At 37.2% G+C, this 21,000-nt stretch overlaps 3 protein-coding genes across 7 annotated transcripts; 1 reads left to right on the top strand and 2 right to left on the bottom strand.

The window, feature by feature from the left end:
- Positions 1–306: 306 nt before the first annotated feature.
- LOC112736045 (stem-specific protein TSJT1-like) lies at positions 307–2,232 on the top strand. Its single transcript, XM_025785407.3, has 5 exons — positions 307–525; positions 685–1,073; positions 1,314–1,554; positions 1,635–1,755; positions 1,859–2,232. Exons 2-5 carry the CDS (start codon positions 865–867, stop codon positions 2,050–2,052), a joined length of 765 nt encoding a protein of 254 aa, XP_025641192.1. The 5' UTR covers positions 307–525; positions 685–864; the 3' UTR covers positions 2,053–2,232.
- Positions 2,233–2,897: 665 nt separating this feature from the next.
- Positions 2,898–7,108, bottom strand: LOC112733471 (uncharacterized). The gene is made up of 12 exons (XM_025782432.3): positions 6,633–7,108; positions 6,463–6,547; positions 6,218–6,348; positions 6,023–6,125; positions 5,883–5,897; positions 5,160–5,305; positions 4,785–4,980; positions 4,511–4,585; positions 4,165–4,281; positions 3,941–3,985; positions 3,428–3,526; positions 2,898–3,308 (listed from the first exon to the last, which is right to left on the bottom strand). The coding sequence occupies exons 1-12, from the start codon at positions 6,914–6,916 to the stop codon at positions 3,288–3,290; spliced, it is 1,317 nt and encodes a 438-aa protein (XP_025638217.1). The 5' UTR covers positions 6,917–7,108; the 3' UTR covers positions 2,898–3,287.
- Positions 7,109–8,042: 934 nt separating this feature from the next.
- LOC112733470 (mediator of RNA polymerase II transcription subunit 16) lies at positions 8,043–18,571 on the bottom strand. Of its 5 annotated transcripts, none has more exons than XM_072212572.1 (16): positions 17,850–18,571; positions 17,391–17,459; positions 16,977–17,065; positions 16,083–16,823; positions 15,451–15,552; positions 14,604–14,689; positions 13,456–14,049; positions 12,292–12,910; positions 12,055–12,134; positions 11,799–11,881; positions 11,272–11,508; positions 10,931–11,102; positions 10,099–10,613; positions 9,774–9,950; positions 9,009–9,383; positions 8,043–8,511 (listed from the first exon to the last, which is right to left on the bottom strand). In XM_072212572.1, exons 5-16 carry the CDS (start codon positions 15,504–15,506, stop codon positions 8,365–8,367), a joined length of 3,141 nt encoding a protein of 1,046 aa, XP_072068673.1. In that variant the 5' UTR covers positions 15,507–15,552; positions 16,083–16,823; positions 16,977–17,065; positions 17,391–17,459; positions 17,850–18,571; the 3' UTR covers positions 8,043–8,364. The 5 variants fall into 5 exon arrangements, with proteins under 5 accessions (XP_072068673.1, XP_025638215.1, XP_072068671.1 ...); XM_025782430.2 differs by having other exon boundaries at positions 14,604–14,694; positions 16,083–16,195; positions 17,850–18,524; XM_072212570.1 differs by having other exon boundaries at positions 15,451–15,565; positions 17,850–18,424.
- Positions 18,572–21,000: the final 2,429 nt, after the last annotated feature.

Below are 21,000 nucleotides of genomic sequence, written 5' to 3'. Positions count from 1 at the left end.
ACTTCATTGTTTAAACTTCAAAATTGTGTAGAATATATTATACCCATGCACACTATATTAAAATGTGAAAATGACAATAGTATTAAACTCAAAATATTATTCAAAATGACAGCTAATTATTTCAAAATAAAGAGATTTACAAGCATTTTTCCCCCCAAATAAAAGAACTCAACAAAATAAATCTGTAGAGACATGCATACTATTTCTTTCTTTTTCTTCTTCTCTTTTGATTGGTTCAAGTAGAACAAAGTTAAGTTACTACTATGGCTTTTCTATTATAAGCAACTAAGCATATCCATTTTCGGCAACATTTTCTATCTTGGATCTTCTAATTATAATGTATTTACTTTATTTATCTTGATTTGGATAAAATTGCCACCTTGACACAATCTCTCTCTGCCCCTCTATATATAATTAAACTAAACACCATTGAATGACTCTCACTCTCCGTTTTCAAAGGTGTCATCGTTAAATCTCATTCTCTAGTATCTTCTCTATCTGCAGCTATCTTGATTACTCATTTTGGTAATGCTTTTTCCTTTCACTCTTTCTCCTTCCTCCTTTCTCTACATTTACTATTGGTTTCTTCATTATTCATGTTTACACTTCATTGTTCATTATTGTCTAAATTAAAATAAATCTCTGAGATAATTATATCTCATGATCTACTTTCTGTTTCTGCAGTTAATTGGTTTGTTGATATTGGTGCATTTCATTGAGAAGGTGTATTCACTCCTTAGAGGAAAGAAAAAAGAGAAAAATGTGGTGACATTGTTGGAGTCTGATACTAACAATAAAAGTAGTATTAATATTAACAATTTTAATTACAATCATAATAATAATATTCCTCAGTTGAAGGCAAGGATGTTGGCTATTTTCAAAAGCAGTTTGGTTGATCCACCAAAAGAGCTCAACAGCCCTGCTTCAATGGATTCATCCACAAACTCTATGCTTCCCAATGAGATCCTTCACCATTTCTTGTCATCTGATCCTTCCAATGCTTTCTCCATGAATTTTGGAAATGATGCTCTTCTTGCTTATTCCCCATCAAAAAAGCCATCAGTTCATCATGGGTATGCATACACCTATCACTCAAAATTCAAAATGGTTAGAAACTAGTGAACGAAATTTATAAAAGAAAGAAACCCGTTTTGTGAATGGATTGGATCTAAAATTTCTGACCAATATTTATGTTCTCTGTGTATGCATATATTATTAAGAATGCTATTTACACATCAAAGCAAAAAAGAAAGGAACATTATATTATATTGACTAGTGAGATTGTATTTCTGATAGAAAGGTTTGTGACACAGAATGTTTTGTGGTTTGGACAATATATACTGTGCATTCATGGGAGGTCTGAACAACCTAAGCCAGCTCATAAAACAGTATAGACTATCAAAGGGAAGCAATGATGCCATGTTTACAATTGAAGCTTATAGGACACTACGTGATAGGGGTCCATACCCTGCTGATCAGGTTCTCAAAGAGCTTGATGGCAGTTTTGCATTTGTCATATATGATGACAAGAATGGAACAATTTTTGTTGCATCAGTAAGGACCCACCATTTTCTGAATGTCCATCTATAATGCACACAAATTAAATAATGTGTTTGTTTATGTTATTGGAGCAGGATTCAAATGGAGATATTGGACTCTTCTGGGGCATTGCAGCTGATGGATCTGTAGTTATTTCTGATAGCAAGGAGCTTATTAAAGCAAGCTGTGCTAAATCATTTGCACCATTTCCCTCTGGTTGGTATAATATGTTGAAATCAAGAGTTGTTGTATTCTACTTTGCACATACATGTGTGGAACAATAATTAATGTATGTATTTGGAATGGTGAATGCATGCAGGGTGCATGTTTCACAGTGGGCATGGACTGATGAGTTATGAGCATCCAAATAGGAAGCTGAAGGCAATGCCAAGGGTTGACAGTGAGGGGATCATGTGTGGGGCCACTTTCCTCGTTGACTCCCAATCAAGGAAGTCTATCATGCCACGTGTTGGAAGTGAAGCCAACTGGGCTGTCTGGGGCCCACAAGCCTAACTATTATTAATTAACCAATATAATCCAATACTCTTCTTCTTTTTAGACAAACATGTGTTTGAATTTGGTACTTTGCAGCATGATTCTGGTGTGACATTTTCTTTATATGGTAGATTTCTCAATTTGAACAGCAGCTACGAAAATGCATATATTAAAAGAATCAATAATATCTATATTACAGTATTTCTACTTGTTATTCTGAATAAAATTACTAACAAAAATTGAAACCTCTATTTAAATCCTTATTTAAAGCTATTCAGCTTAAAGAGAAATAGCAGTAAGAAAAAGAGAAAAATGAGGTTCCACGTCAGCAACGTTTAAACGGCACTTTGCCAAGGGATTAACGGGAATGTATGTGGAGTTTATGGGATTTAGTTGGTCATTTATTAGAGTGAGAAACTAAAATTTCAAAGAAAGTTTTAGGTATTTACTCGATTGAAAAATGCTTCTTTTCTGTGAACTTGCGTGTTACGTTAGTTTCTACTATAACATTTTTTTCTTTCTTCAACAAAACAATAACCGGATTAACACTTAAATTTGGGATACAATTTGAAACAAATTTGTATATTTTTCACATATGTATGTATATGAAATTTAAAACTAAATTGTTAGTTAATATTTTCAGATACATGCAGCACTTTGTTAATATATTATGCAATCTAAATTTAATTTATAATTTCGGTATATATAATCACTGTGATCTGTTAGAAAATACATTTGTTCCAAGTGTTATGCCATAACAACTTACTTATCCATATGCAAATTATAGTTTGCAAATGGCAGTGCCCTTCAGCATGTCCTTCGATGTCATAAACAATAAAATGAACTATACGTGTGTTAAGAGATATCTAAACTAGTATAGTGACCCATATTCTATTATCAGAAAAATCGTGATGTACACCATGTACAAGGAAGTAAGGAGTTACAGGAATTAAGGTTTTTAATGACATTGAAATAGGGGGGAAAAAGTAGTTCCTTTAACCTACAAAAGCAAGATCCCATCCCTTTCAAAAAATGCAACCTTGAACAAATTGTGGTTTGATGAAGAGGCTAGAGTTGTTGGCCATAGCTGGAATAGAATCTAAGCATAGGGGCATCATAGAGTCAGCAATGGAGGACATGGCTGATCTGACAAGATACCTACTGATGATACAAAACATGATTTTTGAAGTGCAGCTGACCAATGTTCCAGAAAGATTAAAAATGGCAATGACAACCACTTCCCATCCAAAATATTAATCCATGTTCACAAAAATCTGCAATGGTTCATTCAATATAAGTAAAGAATGTTATCCAAATTTTGGGGCGGAGACCCTAAGTCATTACAAGTAAAACTGTAACTGCCGACGAAATATAATCAAGTTGTAGAACTAACCTCTAAATCAGGGAGTGGTTCATAAGATTTCATCTCCTTAGAGTCAAACACTGTAATGCCCGAAATTCTCTGAATTCCAGTTTTAGTAGCTATGAGATTCTGCACAAGTCATGATTGCTAAAAGCATCAAACACCCAAGTATGTCACTGTAAATGAAGCATAAGTTGTAAATCCTTTCTTGCCCCCAATTAGTGTAAACTGTAAAGTCAACTACTTTTGTTTTTGTCACATCACCATCCAAAACCCTAAGTTATTTTGAAGGAGGGGAAAAATATCAGAGGTGCAACTAGTGATTTGTACAAAACACGTAATACTGGTAGTAATCATTATAAGCTAGTAGTTAAGAGAAAAAATGGATTTCATGAAAAATGAAAAATAGCTGAGAGTGAAGATAATGAAAGACCTTTTATAATAAAGTAGGCTAAAAGTGACTAAATTGTTCAGTAATATGATTTCAATACTATCTCCCCATAAATATCCGACAAATATAAGCAAAATTATTTAAATTCATACCAGGTGGATCTCTGTGGATCCTAAAGCCTCAACCTGTGGTACAACCTGTAGATCGACCCAAAGCCATAAGCTCAGACATAGTTAAATATTAGCAATTCTATGATCCAAACATAAGCTATGAATATGATACAACATACTTAAAATATAAGCACCATGTATCACAGATAAATATAGAGATAATACTGGCAATCAAAGGCACAGATGAAAGCAAACAAATACATTACCATTGATTGAAGGCCATTAATCATGACAGCTCTCTCTACATATGATCCATTGTCAGATAAGCTTACTTCAAATGGGCCTATCTCTCTATCTATTTGGTTTGTAAGGCTCAGTTTTAGCTGCAACAAATGAACATTCAACCTCAGCATCCATTTTTTTTGGGGGGAGGAAGTATAATAAAAGTTGGGCATGGTAATTGGTCAGAAGTTGCTATCTAATATTCACCAATACCTGCTCACTAAGAGAAAAACTACCAATGCCCAAAGAAACCTATATAATTTAAGCAGTAGTTTTCTATTTATATGACGAGTAGCATAATGAGCAAGACACCAAAGGACTACAAATTACCACAAATGGTCTTTGAAGGTTAATGATAGACGGAACCTCCACAACCTGCAACTCCATCTCCTTCTTTGTTGTTGGCTGCAAAGAAACAATTCCAAAGAGTAAGACATCTGTGTCGACTATCTAGCGTGTGCATGCTACATGTGTGAGGAAAACTCCTGGTGCATGAAGAGAAAAGATTAAAGAATATGATCATAATTTAGGAAATTGAAGGCATGCCCATGAATGACCCCTCATAGATTATATAGTTACATGAACACAAAGAAAATGCACTTACAGTCCCCAATATCTGCTGGGTCTGCAGGCGACCAGGTTCCCCCAAATTTGTTCTCCATGTTATCTGGAGCTTACCAAGAACATTACTTCCCTCAACCTTTAATTGAGCAGAACTGTCTGCTGATGATTTTAATTGATAGAGATAGTTGTAAATTCCTCCACCAGATCTAATCAATATTGGAGGCTTAAATGTCTCTCTGAAAGTTCAATTTGCCTCATAATTAATAATAAATGATAATAATGATCAATCAAAGAATAAAAATGGAAAATATATTTACCCTAGATGACCCTAGAAGTATTAGCGAAAATATTAGACAAATTTGATGTTTATTGACTTATGGAATGCTTCATGCAGAACAGTATGGATAATACTGACCTTATAAGACTTTCTCTCTCAGAATGATGCCCATCACCTTTAAGAGTTGCCGAAGTATAATTCTGTGCAGGTTCGAAATCGACTTGGTCCATGAAAAGGTTTGACTTTGTATGGTTTTCAATACAAGCTTCCAGAAAGGTAGTTTCCTGACACCCATCAAGACATAATTTGATGCACAAGTTTAGGTAGGGGTGAACACTTCAATTTACAGAGCTGACATATTTCCAGTCTCCATCGAAGATGAAAACATGGCATTCAGATTCACCTAATGCTGATAACATACAAAATATCATGGATATGCAAATCCAAAGTAGGGTATCTCAAAACAAGTGAATGCTTTTTCTGGAAAAGAAAACGGGTAGGGGAGGTGTTGTAATATTAACATTTTCAACATAACGATTTAACTACAATATTGTTGTGATTGGTTACTGCAGGTTTACAATGACAGGTGTTCATACGACTAGAAGCTAAGCAATGCACTTGGTGAGACTATAATGCTATTAAGGATTTTCTCGCTTGTGGTGAAGGTCATCTAAAATTTCATTATACTCTCCCATTATAAGAAGTTAAGAACATGGACATGCATAGAAGTAATACAAAATCCAATTATTCAAACAATGTAATCATTTTGATTTGACCAGGTTCAGTGAAATAAGATCAGCATTTTATCAAGGGAAGGATATTCACTTACAATTGAATAGAACACTCAAATTATCAACATACCTTGATAACACGGACCTGCAAAAAGATTTCCAACAAAAGCAGCAGTCATTTAAATGCCAGAAGAACAATCAGGAAGCATTTAATGACATGATTTCATTCATACACGACGAATACCATTTAACACGGAACAAGATTAATACCTTCGTCCTCACAGATAGTGGGTTAGCAACAATGAACTTGAAGAATTGGGGAAGGTATTTACGCTCACCATCACCATCGTTGTACAATGCGGTGCAGACCAGCCTAACAAGAGACCACAATCAAATCAATGAATAGATATCCCAAAGCAAACACATTCTGAAACAAGGGGAGTATATAGGGGAATTAGAACATACGTGTGAGGTCCAAGCTCCTTGACATCATGTTCCACTATAAAATCATAACGGCCACCGGCACGTATCGTTTCAACTGGAGATTTTGATGTGTCCAAAAGAAGAATCCTCTGTCTCTCTGTTTGAATCTCAGCCTGCCAGTCACAAACCGTTTCGAACAATTTCACTAAACTAAATCATCAATCGAATTAAGAATAGATTAAATTAAAGTAAAAACCCCGCAGATCAAGAGTGCAATAACGAAGGACCTTGATAATAATGTCACGGACTTCAAAAGTGGAGCTGTTGTTAATACTGATGTAGCTGCAGAATGTCTCTCCTAAGTAAATGGCACTGCAGGCAGCAATGAAATCCCAAGTTTCAGTGAGCGACTCGTGAGACGTGACATTGAATAGAGAAAATTTGAGAGAGAGAGTACCCGAAGGACTGAGGGAGGACGAGGAGCGCGGAGAGGCCCATGGCGTCGGAGGAGTGGTGGAGGAGGAAGCGGTAGCGGTAGTTGGGGTCGGGGGAAGGGGAGGAGGTGGCGGGGGAGAGAAGAGGGGGGAGGGAAGGGGCGGCGAGGGGATCGTCAAAGATGTCCTCGCCGACGAAGAGGTCGGAGGGGTGGAGGCGGAGGGGAGGGTCGACGTTGAAGGAAGGCCGGCATAGCCTCATAACGCGAAACGCCAGCGAGTGAGATCCACCTCCGCTTTGACTCATCTCGATTATTCTCTTCTAATCTCTCTTCAATTCAATTCAAATGCTGAATTCTGCTCCTCACTTCTCTGTTCTTCAACTTCAGACTGAACCTTTTCCAAACCAGATCACAAACTCACTCACCCTCTCCTATTTTGCTTTTTTCTTTTTCTTTTTTTAATTGTTAGTATTATTATTTTCTGTTGTGTGATGCGTAGTAGTGTGCATTACGGTGCAACGTTTTCTCTATGAACTAATGGGTTTCACGATGGGCCATCAAAAACATTTTTAGCCCAAGGAGTAATGATCCAATATCAAAAACATCTCGCAAATGGGCCTTGGGGGTCCTCAATGGTCTCCAATTTTTTTTTCCATCGATCCTCTAATTTTTCACGAGATATGCTTATACATTTTGCTCATTTGAGCTGGTTTACAAGACTAGGTCCGTTTGGATTAGTTTTTTAAAAAAATATTTTATATTTAAACAGATTTTTTTTAAAAAAAATAATTATTAAAAATATCTTTTACTTCTACTTTTTTTTTAAAAAAAGTATTATTAGTTTTGAAAAAAACACATTTTGTTTTTTTGAATAAAAATAAATTTTTAAAAAAAGATGTATCTAAATAGATTTAAAATTAAATAAAAAATACTTTATTTTAAAAAAAAACTTTTTCACTCAACCAAAACCGATACTAATTACTAATTAGTAATTACCATCCAGGAATCCAACGTAAACCTAGTGCATTTGTTTCTGGAATACTTTTACGAAAAATCATACTAATCTTAAGTGCTACAACAACGTTTATGTAGTGTAATCTCAGTTAATTTAAGAGAAGTTATTTGGTAAATTTTTCTTTTTTTTTTTAACTGATCAGACTACACTACACAATTATTTCTCTAACTGATAATTTTACTTTCATTTTTCTTTTCTTCGTAATCAATCAATTTTTGAACTGTACTAGAAAAGCGTATAAACCAACAATCCCCATTAACAACACACTAACTCTACTTATCTCATGTAAAATTTAAAGTACAACTTCTAATGTTTAAGTTACCAAAAAGAACAAGTAGTAGTGTTGGAAAATAAGTAAATAATCTCCGGAAAAAAAAAATCTCGTCAATGTAGTTGTTCTCATGAAGACAAGAAAGTGCGAAGCTAATCTAATAATTTACATGGTTTCTATTAGGCAAATTGACAAAAATATTCCAGTGCGCAAGCCACTGATGTGTTCATAGTACAAATCAAGAGGGTCAGAACCTCAAAAGCAGAGGTTTCTCCTGAATTAATTTCCGAACATCTGACCCATCAGAGTGATCAACAAAACAGCCACTCAAACCCAAGAAAGTAAAGTTAGACCTCCAAAATACATGATTATAATTGGCAACAAAATCTACCCCTCTACTATACATTTCATCCACAATACTCTCCAGATTGAACTCAAGTTCTAATACAAGGATAAGAAAGCCATCTCTATACAACTCGAACCCATGTTCCACCGCACATTGGGCAGCCATACGCCCAGCGGCTGATCCACCAAATCTCCTTGTCATTGTTACTAGGAGGGCTAGGAGCTCCAGGGGAAGCAAATGCAGAGGTCTGACGCAGACATCTTATGCACTGCACCACACATGTAAACAAAATCATGCAATAGATATACAGAATACAATACAATAAGGAGATTAACCATTCATAATTTCTGAATATCTCCATCACTTGGGTACTGGCAATTTTTCTCCTATCTATTGGAAGGTATATATACAAAGGAACTTCAGAGACATAATTCTGAAAGTTAATTGGCCTGGTATTTATCATGTCAAGAGATGTTAAACATCCTTGTAGACCAAAACAATATATCCAGAGTTTTAAAAATTAAGGGCAAAAATGTCCTATGGTTTCTAGTTTCTGCAGGGTAACTGAACGATTTCTAGCTCAAGCTGAAATGACCTTGTTTCAGAATCTATACTAGCATTTCACATTTAGAGAATTTACAAAATAGATCTCTGCATTCACATGAAAAATTGATGATACAACAAATATTTTGGAATTCCTGAGTTGTAGAGTTAATAATTATTGGTAAAACTCAATTGAGAAATAAATCATTCTTCTTTTCTAACCTTGAACCAGATTCCTTCGAGGCCAGCCTTCCACGTTGTAGTAACAACATCTCGTCGAGATCCCATTATGCCAAGATAAGCTCCCAAGCCCACAGAAGTGTTCAACCCGAAAGCAGCATCTCTTTCGGACATCCTGCGCTTCCTTGGCCATAACTGCTGGGCTCCGTAGTATACATCACATTGTTCCGATGAACTGAAATCAAGTGGGTCACAAGTAACTAGTTTCGGTGCTTCGTTTCCAAAATCCACGTCCTCTGATTCAGATGAAGGTACACCAAACATATTCCGCCTGTGCCACTCTTCTGCTGGAGGGTGAAGTTCTAGTTCACGAAGTAGAAGACCAGCAGCATCGGCACCTCTGGGACGAGGCATATTCTGCATATAACATTTTAGGCAGGGTCATTCACAGAAGATGTTATCCGACAAAATAAATCATGAGACACCAAAACAGAGGAAGTACAGGGCCAACAAAAGCAACTACACAGACATTGAAAGCTTAAAATTTAAAACATAAATATGATCTAATAAACCGCATCATATCATTTAAGTCAGAGTAAGTATTTTCCGTTGAAGGGAATCTTCATACAAAGGAAGATAATGGCCACACTTTCGAGCGCCACTCATTAACTTTAATATCATCAATGCAAATCATTAATTAAGCAGCATGACAAACTTGAACCAATATCATGAAATACTAATTACCATCAGTTTAATTGTCTCCCAGGAAATACTAAATTTCAAAGAATAGGAAGAGCACAAGGTTACCTGCATATGTGGGCCAAGAGATGCTTCCACAACCTCTGGCAGTACAGTGTAGTTCCCATCAATATAATGCAGCCGAACCTGAATGTTGCTGCTCCCCACCTGGGAAACTGGTAAAGGGTGTTGCAGCCCAGCTGTCCGGCGACATAGATCCATTAGTATCATAAAAAGCACCTTGACCTGTATCATTAGTACAAGAACTAAGAAACAGTCTATTTTACAATCTCCTGGGGAAAAGAAACTCCCACACAAAATGTTGAAAACAATTAACATCACAATCACAAAAAATAGAGTCACCAAGATAAACTGAAACACTATCATTTTATACCTCTTCAAATGTATAGCCTTGGCCAGCATTCCCAGTTCCTACTCTTGAACGCCCAGGAGCTGTTTCTTCACCTGCTTTTATCCCAGGCACAATCTGACCACCCCGACCTGTCGGACCATCATCTGACTTAACTACAGCTGAAACTGGTTTTGTAGTCTCCTCTGTCTTGCCAGTAGCAGAAGCATTTGGTTGAGGCTTTTGTACAGTGGTATCAGTGGTTCTATTTGCAACCCCCATATAGCGAGGGAGTTGTGTTCGCCGAAAGAAAAAGCAGAATAGCAACAGTTGGCATAATCTGTGAAGGAAATGACAGTCCCCAATAAGTCTAACTGCTGGTGTTCCAGGGAATGTTCCTGTGTTAATGCTGATAGGCATAAATGGCGAAGGACCACTGATGGGAGGAGGAGTTGGATTGGACACTGCTTCAGTTGGATTACTCATCTTAGCGATGGCCCCTTGAACCCAACTTTGCAGCTGTGTGCTCCCCATGGAACTGGTGGTCCCATTTTGACCTCCTGAAAAGTATTGTCACCATTTTAGTTTGAATTGTAAAATACACAGTAAAGCAGTGCTGGTGGTAACGATAAAACAGCAATTCAAGATGAGATGGTTATTTGCATTAGAAGAAAAGCACCAAATTTGCATTTCTACAGTAGATTCAAAATGATACCAGACCAAACTAGAGTTTCAAAAATATTTTAATTCAGGGACCTGAAAATAGAATGGATTAGTGGACCACAATGAACATGTTTTCAATACTATAGGAAACCAACAATTTTTAAACTATAAGGACTTATGGAAGACCTTCTCAACTACAAAATATCACACTGACCTTGACTTGTTGCAGGAGTTGCAGAACTTTGGGTAGGACTGGTAACCACGTTGCGGTTGCTTCCAGTGCTTGCAGTTGCAGCATGAGATGCTAGTGTACGACAGAAACTTGCATAACGACGCAATCGTGTAATAAAATGGGAAGCCAGATCAAGAACTGCATCGACATAAGCCTGCAGAAATTGAAACGAGCAGAAAATTTATTAATTGCAAGAGTGAACAAAGCAATGATGACTGATGAGAGTGGAAAGAATCAAGCAGTGAACCAGAAAATTGCATTTTAGATATTCTAGTTAAACAAAATAAAGCAAGCAAAGTTTCCAAATAGTAAAGAAAGCAGACCTGAATAGTAGGAATTAACGCAGGTTCTATAGCCATTGATTCAGGATCAATGTTTGATAGCGTTTCACCAGATGCATGCCATGCCTCAGGCACTAAAGATGAAGAATTTACCAAAGCAGACTCAATTCCTTTTCCAAGCATATCCAACAATAATCTAGCTTGCATATCCAGAACCATTGCCCTGACCTCTTGGGCATTTGATCCTTCCAGTAGCCTACACTTTATCCTGTCTAGACTCTGCAATTATAAATAGAACCAAGTTCATTTAGCATTGAAGGTAGTTAAACAGAAATGGGTGCAAGTTCGTTGAAAAGTGCACTGTAGCAGATTTTTTGTTCAGATTGAAACCAACAGAGGGACAAGCAAAATTTTAAATGATTCAAAACCAGAGTGTATTGTTTTATATGACTAGTTTTTTATATAACCATCTGCTGCTCACAATAATGATGAAATTCACGAACAAATTATATAAACTATGCATGCCAATAACAGGATGCTGAAATGGTGAAAGTGCAATAGTAACATACTGGACCATACTGCTGCCTGTGCTGAGCAGAAGGAAGAGAATGGAAATCCGCATCCAAAACTGCAATAACGCTGTTAAGTGAAACTGAAACGAAGAATCCCCCACACAAAAAAAGAACTTGTCAGTATACACAACACTAACAAAACAGCATATTATGCAGACGGCAGAGATTTACTATGGAAGTGAAAATAAATACTCTTTTCTCTCTTTAACTAGCACAACTTGAAGCAGACAAAAATAACTAAGCACCTACTTACCAATACCATCCTCAGCGGCACTCTGTGTACAGCCCACAGCATCCCACCAATCAACGCCAACCATAAGGCTCCACCAAAACCTGTAGGTGAAACATAAGTTAGCATAGACGTGCAAATCATTGATGAAAGAAAAATCAGAACTTCCTTTATATGACAGCAGAAAAGAAAGGGTAGAATTTATAAATTTACAATTAGTAAATAGTGAAGACGCTTACTAAAAGGGATTTTCGAAATCACCTTTCAGCAATTGCACGCTCCCAAGTTGATGAATTGGCCTTGGCTTGACTAACAGGAATAGCAGGAGGAAGAACCCGAACTATTCTCAATACTGTACGGTCCTTGCCAGTGTCATGCCAAACAGAAGCTGAACAACAGCTAGTTGAAGAAAATGCAGGAGCAGCAATTGCAGATCCAACATTAATCTGATAGTTGTCCACAGGTGCAAAATTTGGACCAGAAAAGACATGGACGCCACCCCGAAGAAAAGCAATGGCAATTTCACCACCATGAGCAGAGTAAACAACTCGGGCAAGTGTCCTAACATCACTTGGTAGATCGAATGGATCAAAATTGACCATTTTTGATTTATCAGAACCAGAGTCAAATGTCTTTTGCACATCAGAAGCCACTCCAATTGAAGATGCCTGATGATTCTTGAAATCATTTGTTGGTGCTATGCTAAGGTCCACTTTGGACTGCCAGACAGTTTGCATAGGGGGTTGTCCACCCATACTAGACGTAGGGTTCCCAAATATAGGATGCAGAACAACATGTTGTAAAGATGACTCCCAGCGTTGCACTCTCCACCCTGTAATTGATGGGCCCTCATCTGGATCATATGGCGACATGTACTGTCCTGTGCGAGTAAATCAATTATTCGTCAATGTGTTGGTTCAACTACCAGTGCAAAGGAATGAAACCTATCATAAAATTCAGATAAATATGCATCACAGCATAGCTATCACAGAATAGAGGTATATATAGATACTTCTGGATTATCCACACACAATAATATTAGCTTTACCTAGGAATGAATAGTGCGAGACTGGTACCACTGTGTCAAAGGGGAAGGGGACTTGGTACACCTTCTATCTGTTCCACTAGAAAGTAATTTGACATTCAAATTTATCTTCTTGTTATCTTCAAATTATTTTGTTTCATAACAGCTTAATTGATTTTTCAGCAGACAAAAGATGGGATTGAACACAACACAAGGGTTACTTTATATGTTTAACTAATAAACACCAGATTCCAAGCAAATTAGCACAAATCAGCTGTAATCTTTTAGCACGTTACTAATAAAGACTTGTGGTGTGTCATTTTCAGATGTAAGCACACCATAGCATAGAACAATCTGAAACTTGCTTTCAGGTGAAAAATAAAACAGAATCAGCTTCATACCCTCAACAATCACAACGGCTATGACAGAACCACCACATGTAGGATCAAAAGCCACTGCTGTTACACCAGAACCCCATGTAGTGGTGGCTGCAGACTGAGCTGCAGCTTCGGGACTCACATATGCTGAAAAATTTGAAACTGGTGAACAGTATAGGGGTACAGCATCACCAAGGTTTTGTTCTGTCTGTTTTCTCCCTTGCTTTGCTTCAGATAATAGATAATCTTGCCAACTAAATAAATATCCAGCTAAAGGAGCAAAACCAGCCCAATTGGGTGGGCTAAGAGGTGGAACACCACAAGTAGTACTTGTTTTTGGAGTTACTTGGAAACCATTTCCAGGCCCAGGAGTGACTTCCCAAACAACAATGGTGGATGGATTAACAATTGGTACACCTGCTACATGCATGGCACCACTGTCTGTTATGATAGCATCACCAGCCATAATGCCACTGGGCCCACAACCCAAGAGTCCTTTACTAGTGCAAAACCACTTAGGTGTTGCACCATTCTGACTAGGAGGCCACTGGGCCCAATGAAGCTGAACTGAGCCTGATGAGAACACAGAACAGACACAGAGAAAATTGGGCCATCTAGCTGAAATGAGAACAACTGCATGCATTAGATATAGGAGAATAATACTGCCTTATAACATAAAGCTGACTACACAAATAACGAGTTGCCAACAAATATGCGACTAAATGGAGAAAAGAAATTTCACTCATCATCATCATGGCATTAGCCATCATAACTATCATTATCACCATACAAAATTTGTGATAGTACCAGATCATCACCCAATCCCTGAATAGACTATAACAAGTAAATGTAACTAAATTGACTCAGGTGGTTAAACATTGGTGGAATAACAATATTGGAGCTTCAATCCTCCACCATGCCACAACTCTCCTCCACTGTTAGGCATGGCACCTAAAATGTAACTTTAAGATAATTTAAAAGATATAAACTTGAGAAGCTAGAATTCACACTTTAAAATAAAATAGGTTAAACCATCAAACTGAAGAGTGACTTGTGGCAAAAGTTCTAAAGCTTGGAGGAATTGTTGTGGGGACATTCTGTACTCCTTGAAGTTAACTGCCCCATCCCCAATGTACTCAAAAAGAAAAAAGAATGAAAACAAGATAGGTGACCTGAAGTTTGAGATTGCTGTGAAAGAAACTTCTCCTCAAATGTTGACTTTGAAGTGGCAGGAGCACTAGACTTGGATGAAAGCCACCTATACTGATTTTTGCAAATTGCACAGATTAGAAAAGAAGTAACTGATGATAGTTGTGCTCAATTCAAACCACTCTAGATTAGCAACTACTCAATTTTTAAATATGGTACAAAAAGAAATCACTCAAGATCGGTAAAAAGATCTGCACACAATTTTTTGTTTTTCTATTTTTATAAAAAATATCATCAGATATATGCGATAGTCATTTAATCAAGAAATAGAAACTCTGCAGAAGTAAAGACAGACAGAATGAACAATATAACTAAAGAAACAACTCAAAATATGAGACAATCTTACGGGAAATTGATACGGAAACTCGTCAAGAGCATCCTTACATACTATGCATGGGATCAACAGTAATACAGCATGGAAGAAATGAATTATTAATCACACATGAAGAACATACCAGAAGAGAAGGTATAGTAATAAGAGAAACCAAACTACATTACCTTTGTCAATTTAAAGGGTAAACAACAAAGAAAGGCACAAAAATTCTAATTGGTGAATAATTTATTCTAACAATCTCTCAACTGATACTTAAGATCATTTTGCAAAATAAAATAACGAATTCGTTATAGAATTTGAAACTATGACCTATCCTACAGAATAATGGACACTGAGGACAGAGTGAAAATAACCTAGGTTCAAGGGTAAAGTCATATTCATACACATGGCAAATTAGAATACATTATCATTTATCAAAAGAAATTTACAGAGAGTTTGAATACAACATTTTCAGAAGACTAGTTAAACGCACATACCGGAGACACCCCAGATAGCCACTTTGTAACAACTGCAATATCTTGCCGCCATTCATGCTCACGCAGCCAACAGCTAGTATCACGTACAAGATTAGGTGGCCCCTAAATGGACATACTATCAGAGAAACAAATTTATAACACAAGCAAATATGTATAAAAGACAAGTCAGGAAAAGTTTAAGGTGCACAAACAATCAACCAACTAATAGCTACAAGTGCTAAATCAATTACATTAGCTATTTTGTGAAGCTAAGTGCCTAAGCCACATAATGCATAGCTAGGTCTCCCTTTCATAACGGAATTTGACTAGAAATTATGAAGTCTAAGTAAATTTGGTAACATTCATATTGCATGCAAATAGAAAACTCTGTAGTTATCTCTTACAACTGGAAAACCAATGACAAATTACTCGTATTTATGATAAACAGAAAAGATGCACTTAATATTTGATAGGAGCTTCCTTCAGAGCTTTTCTTTTTTCTTGCTTTTTCTCTTTTATTATGTTTATAGCATTCTTCTTTTACCCCCCCCCCCCCCCAAAAAAAAAAAAAAACAAAACAAAACAAAAGGGGAAAAGAAAAGAAAGAAGACAATAGAGTATCTGTAGGAATGATAAGGATAGTTCTTACTTACTTGAGAAGGTTGAGTCCAAATAGTCACCCTCCCATGGAAATTTGCAATCAGTAATGCACGCGGACAAGAGGTCGGGGACCATTCTATAAACTGGACAGAATCACGAGGAGAATCTGCAGATGAAACATAACCAATGACATGTCCAAAAGAACAACTAAGTTTGATTTGAGAAAAAATTTCAAGTAGTTCTTGTTTTAACAGCAATTATAGAAATATTATAGTTTTCATTACATTTCATATTTGCACCATTTTTGTAACAGAAGCTTGAAATCCAGAACCAGAACTGAACAAAAACAATGTACCACTTCTGTATTGAAATCAAGAAAACAGAATATTTTTTAAACCAAACATGCCATTAAGTATTTCCGGTAACAGGAGGCAATGACATCATTGCATCAAAACCTTGTCCGTAGGTAAGCTATTTAATTCTAAGTTATCTCAAATGGTTTTGCCAAAAGAGTTCCTAGACTCAAATTCTTAATTTCTTATAATGTTATCAATATACATGCTGCAATGTCATAAATATTCAGTGTAACCCTTGACACAACGTTGAGGTTGCTGCCTTGTGACTATGTCTGCAGAAGTCCTCATCATGAGACAGCCTCTATGTTCATACTATGAACATGTGTACATCTGAACTCCTTCCCATCTACCCCTGGCCACCCTCCCCCTCCCATTCAGAACTCAGTATAACGAATGCCCCTAGCACCGAGCTGACTTTTTTTGTTCCACGTTAATCAGCTATAATAATGATAAAAGAACATAACAAAAAGTTGTCATCTGATACAGGCCCTAACAAATCTAATCGCAATCTACATAGCTAGTTGGCAATACATGCAGCTAAAAAAATATAACTTTCAAGATAATAGAAACTGAGCAATGACATCAAGATACCTGCTATGACATTGAACACTGCACACTCAGTCGGCCTCTCTGGGATTACAATGTGTATTGGAATCCAAAACGGTGGATTTGCAGTTGAACTAAAAAAATGATAAGTAAGAAAAATACAAATAAGCACTAAAAATTACAAATTGTCAACAAAAGCAAACACTTGCGCGTCAGTACACCAGTGTAATAAAAACTGGAATCAACATATGATTGAGAAGGGTAAGATAGCATGTTTTAAAGAATTATATATTTTAAAAATGTAAGGTTTGAACAAATTTTACAGGTTCTTAAGTTTTCCTCCAATTAGTATTTGTGTACAGAGTCATTCTTGCTCTTAAATGAAAAATCTAGCACGTGGTCTATGAATTCCTCCAATTAAAATGGACAATAATGAAACACACACACACAGACACAAACCTTGGGATTCTTGCACACGTTTCAGCTGCACAAGCTATTGCATTGAGTTTTCCACACCAAGAAACAGCACTGCAAGAAAAAATAGATCATAAACAAATTGATTGTACCGAAATCAATATTGACTTTGAGACCACTATCAACCATCTAAATTTAGTAAATTAGTTCGCTAACTAAACGCCCCCTGGATGATGTCATTAGCTTGTAACGAGCATAAATTAAGAAAAGCTGTGCCACATGATGAATTCCAAGCTGACCCTAACTAGTCCAAGAATCTTATATATCGAAAACACTACTTTACCAAACATTGTCATCAAGTGGAACTGGAGAAGGTGACAATTGTACCATCTAGAATCAATGAAGTTGCAAATTCAGGAACCCCAATAGAGAAAGAAAGAAAACTAAACAAAAAACCTTCAAGATTCCCAATAAATTGTGTTGCCCAAGAAAAGCGCAACAGACCTGAAATTGCGACATAGTTCAGGGACACTCATCTTGTGGAGTAAATTCGACTTGGTTTGCTTCAGCGTGATGCAGAAAACGGTGGCGGGACCAACCGGTTCTTCGTCTATTGGATGGTCCACGGCCATGGGAGCCTTGTCCTCAGGTGGCGCCACCTCTTGATCTTCACCACTGACAGTGATCGATTCAGACTTTTCGGAACCCTTTGAAACCGGTTCTTGAGACTGAGCCACGGGCTCGCCCTCTGGGTCGTTAGTCCCAGCAACTTGATTCATATCCAAAAAGCCCTAATTTTTATAATGCCCAATGGGGAAAGGGAAAGGGGTTAGTGGTAGAAAGTTGCAATTGAAGGCGACAGGTACACTGTTGAAAATCTAGTTAGAGAGAGAAAGAAATAGAGTGTGTGTAGTGGGGTTAGTGTGTTTGTGCTTGAAAGTGTTGAGTGCAAGAGATTTGGGGTTTTTTTTATTATAATTGGTTAATTAAAAAAGGGAGATTCTGAAGTTAGGGTTTTTGTGTTGTGCAATACTGCAATGTGTAGGGTAGGTTTGAATTTGATGGATCAGGAATTGATTGTTTTATTGGAGAGATGGCGTCAATTGTTTTATTGATCGTTTATTGGCTGAGGTTTGTGTTATTGACTTATGGTACAGAATGAGTGGGGGATGTGTGATTGTAAAGTTGCTGCTGCCAATGCAAGAAATCTCCAAAGAGACAAAGGCAAAGTGCACAGTGTTTGTCAAAGATTTCTTTTCAAACAAGAAAAAAAAAAACTATATTATCATTTTTTATTCTTTATTTTGTGAATAAAAAGATCAAAACACGAATAAAAAATTTAAAACTATATTGAAGTATTAGTTAAGATTTAAGTTGAAGAGCTTATTTGGTCACACCCAAATTGTATGAATAAACAGTTTGACTAAACATCTAAGTATTTTTGTATGTAAGTCCAACTAAGCCGGTTCAGTATTAAAAAAACTCATTTTCATTATTGAAATGTGTGTTACACGCGCCGAAAATCACCCAAACGTTACTAATTCACTTCGCACTTGAATATGGAAAAATGTTCCTTCTTCCAACTCAAAACAGAAACTAACAAATTTTAAATTTCTCTCAAAATCTCTCGAAACTCGTTCGTATTCTCTGCGGAAACTATTACAAAATCGGATGGAGCGTTTAAATTCATCAACAAAAAACACACAAAAACAAGAACAAAAATTCTGCAAGGTACTGAGAAAATTATTGTTGCTATGTTCAGTTAATTTCTCGCAAATCTCGCGTTTCTTCTAGTTCGATTTAAGGTTTAGTGGATTGAGTTCGTTCATTTAGTATATCGAGTTTCTCTAATTTCATTTTTTCTTGTTTTCTCCGTAATTAGGGCATCGAATGAAACTGTTTTGTTAGTTTATTGGCTCTGATAAATGATTCGGTTTATCTCTTAGTTTAATTGAGTTCATTTGCATGCATAAATGAATTGAAATGTGCTTTCTTGTTTATTAAATATTTATGATGTTTTGTTCAAATCTGAACTAAATTCGATTCTTTTGTGAATTGAATTAGGTTCACTTGATACTACTAGGGGTGTTCATAAAAAAACCAAAATGTGGTTAACCGGTTAAAAAATCATAACCACATTTTGGTTAACCAGTTTAATAAAACAATTTTAAAAATCATATCCATATTTTTTAGAATTGGTTAACCAAAACCAAATTAAAAAAACCGGTTTTTAATCGGTTAACCAAAACCAAAACCTAATTTCAAAACCAAATTACATACTTTCTCTCTCTCTCCCTTCCTCTCCCCATTCCTCTCTCTTTCTCTCTCCCTCCCTTCTTTCTCTTTTTCTCTCTCTCTCTCTCCTCTTTCTCTCCCTTCCTCTCTCTCTCTCCCATCTCTCTCTCTTCTTTTCCCCCTATTTCTCTCCCTTCTCCCTCTCTCTCCCCCTTCCTTCCCCCTCTCTCTCTCTCCCTTCTCTCTCTCTCACTCATTTTCCTCTTTATTTCCTCTCCCATTCTCTCTCTCCTTTTCCTCTCTCTCCGCTTCTCTCTCTTTCTCCCCCTTCTTTCTCTCTCTCTCTCTCTCTCTCTCTCCCATATCTCTCTCTTTTCCTTTCTTCCTCTCTTTCTCTCTCTCCCATCTCCCTCCTCTCTCTCCCCTCCCCTCTCTCTACCTCATCTTTCTTTCTCTCTCCCTTGTCTCTCTATCCTTCTCTCCCTCTCTCTCCCCTTCTCTCTTTCTCTCTCTCCTTCTCTCCCTCTCTCTCTTTCTCTCATTCTCTCTCTATCTCTCTCTCTCCTTCTCCCCCTCCCTTCTCTCTCTTCCTCTCTAATCATATCTCCCATTTTTCTATCTCTCCTCCTCTCTCTCTCCCCCTCCTATCTCTCTCTCCTCTCATCTCCTTCTCTCTCTCCCATATCTCTCTCCTTTCTCCTCTCTTTTCCCTTTTCTCTCTCTTTCTCTCTCTCCCCTCTCATTCCTCTCTCTCTCTCCTTTTCCTTTTCTCTCTTTCTCTCTCTCTCACTCCTCTCTCTTTCCTTTTCTTCTTTCTCTCTCTCTCTCTCCCATTTTCTCTCTCTCCTCTTCTTCCTCTCTTCCTTTTCTCTCCTTCTCCTCTTTCTTTTCTTACTCTCTCTCTCTCTCAACTTTCTCTCAATCTCTATCCCTCTTCTATCTCTTTTCTCCTCTTCTCTCTAAAGCGAGAGAGAAGAGACAGAGGAGGAGAAGATAGAGGAGGAGAAAGAAAAAAGAAAAGAGATATGAAGAGAGAAGAAGGATAGGACAGAGAGAAGAAGAGAGAGAGAAAGAGGACAAAGAGGGAGAAAGAGAGAGGGGAGAGAGAGAGTGGATGGGGAGAGAGAAGGAGAGAGAGAGAGAGAGAGAGAGAGAGAGAGAGAGAGAAAAGAGAGGAGGGGAGAGAGAATGAGAGAGGAAAAGGAGGGCGAAAGAGAGAGAGCATGGGGAGAGAGAGGGAGAAAAGGATAAAGAGAAAGAAAAGGGAGGGAGAAAAGAGGGGAAGGGGAGAGAGAGATAGATAGAGAGGAGGGAGAGAGAGAAAAGAAAGAGAGGAGGAGAGAGAGAAAGAGAGAGAGAGAGAAAGAGAAAATGAAGAGAAAGAGGGGAGAGAGAGGAGGGGGGAGAGGGGAAAGAGAGA

The sequence above is a fragment of the Arachis hypogaea genome, chromosome 13 (genome assembly GCF_003086295.3).
Source record: "Arachis hypogaea cultivar Tifrunner chromosome 13, arahy.Tifrunner.gnm2.J5K5, whole genome shotgun sequence".
NCBI lineage: Eukaryota > Viridiplantae > Streptophyta > Magnoliopsida > Fabales > Fabaceae > Arachis > Arachis hypogaea.
Note: the sequence above shows the minus strand (reverse complement) of the source record. Positions and strands in the feature narration are given on the sequence as shown.

Bases quoted from the DNA above. Each gene is read 5' to 3' on its own strand.
- LOC112733471 (XM_025782432.3), bottom strand. From the start codon at position 6,916: ATGAGTCAAAGCGGAGGTGGATCTCACTCGCTGGCGTTTCGCGTTATG. The intron at 4,586-4,784 runs GTAAGTGCATTT...GTTTCTTTGCAG, and splicing joins CCCAGCAGATATTGGGGACT to CCAACAACAAAGAAGGAGAT. The intron at 3,527-3,940 runs GTATGAATTTAA...TGACTTGTGCAG, and splicing joins GATCCACAGAGATCCACCTG to AATCTCATAGCTACTAAAAC.
- LOC112736045 (XM_025785407.3), top strand. From the start codon at position 865: ATGTTGGCTATTTTCAAAAGCAGTTTGGTTGATCCACCAAAAGAGCTC. The intron at 1,555-1,634 runs GTAAGGACCCAC...TTATTGGAGCAG, and splicing joins GAACAATTTTTGTTGCATCA to GATTCAAATGGAGATATTGG. The intron at 1,756-1,858 runs GTTGGTATAATA...GAATGCATGCAG, and splicing joins ATTTGCACCATTTCCCTCTG to GGTGCATGTTTCACAGTGGG.
- LOC112733470 (XM_025782430.2), bottom strand. From the start codon at position 18,124: ATGAATCAAGTTGCTGGGACTAACGACCCAGAGGGCGAGCCCGTGGCT. The intron at 17,066-17,390 runs GTTTGTGTCTGT...TCATTTTTTTAG, and splicing joins ACGTGTGCAAGAATCCCAAG to TTCAACTGCAAATCCACCGT. The intron at 8,512-9,008 runs GTTAGAAAAGAA...TGTGTGGTGCAG, and splicing joins TCGAAGGAATCTGGTTCAAG to TGCATAAGATGTCTGCGTCA.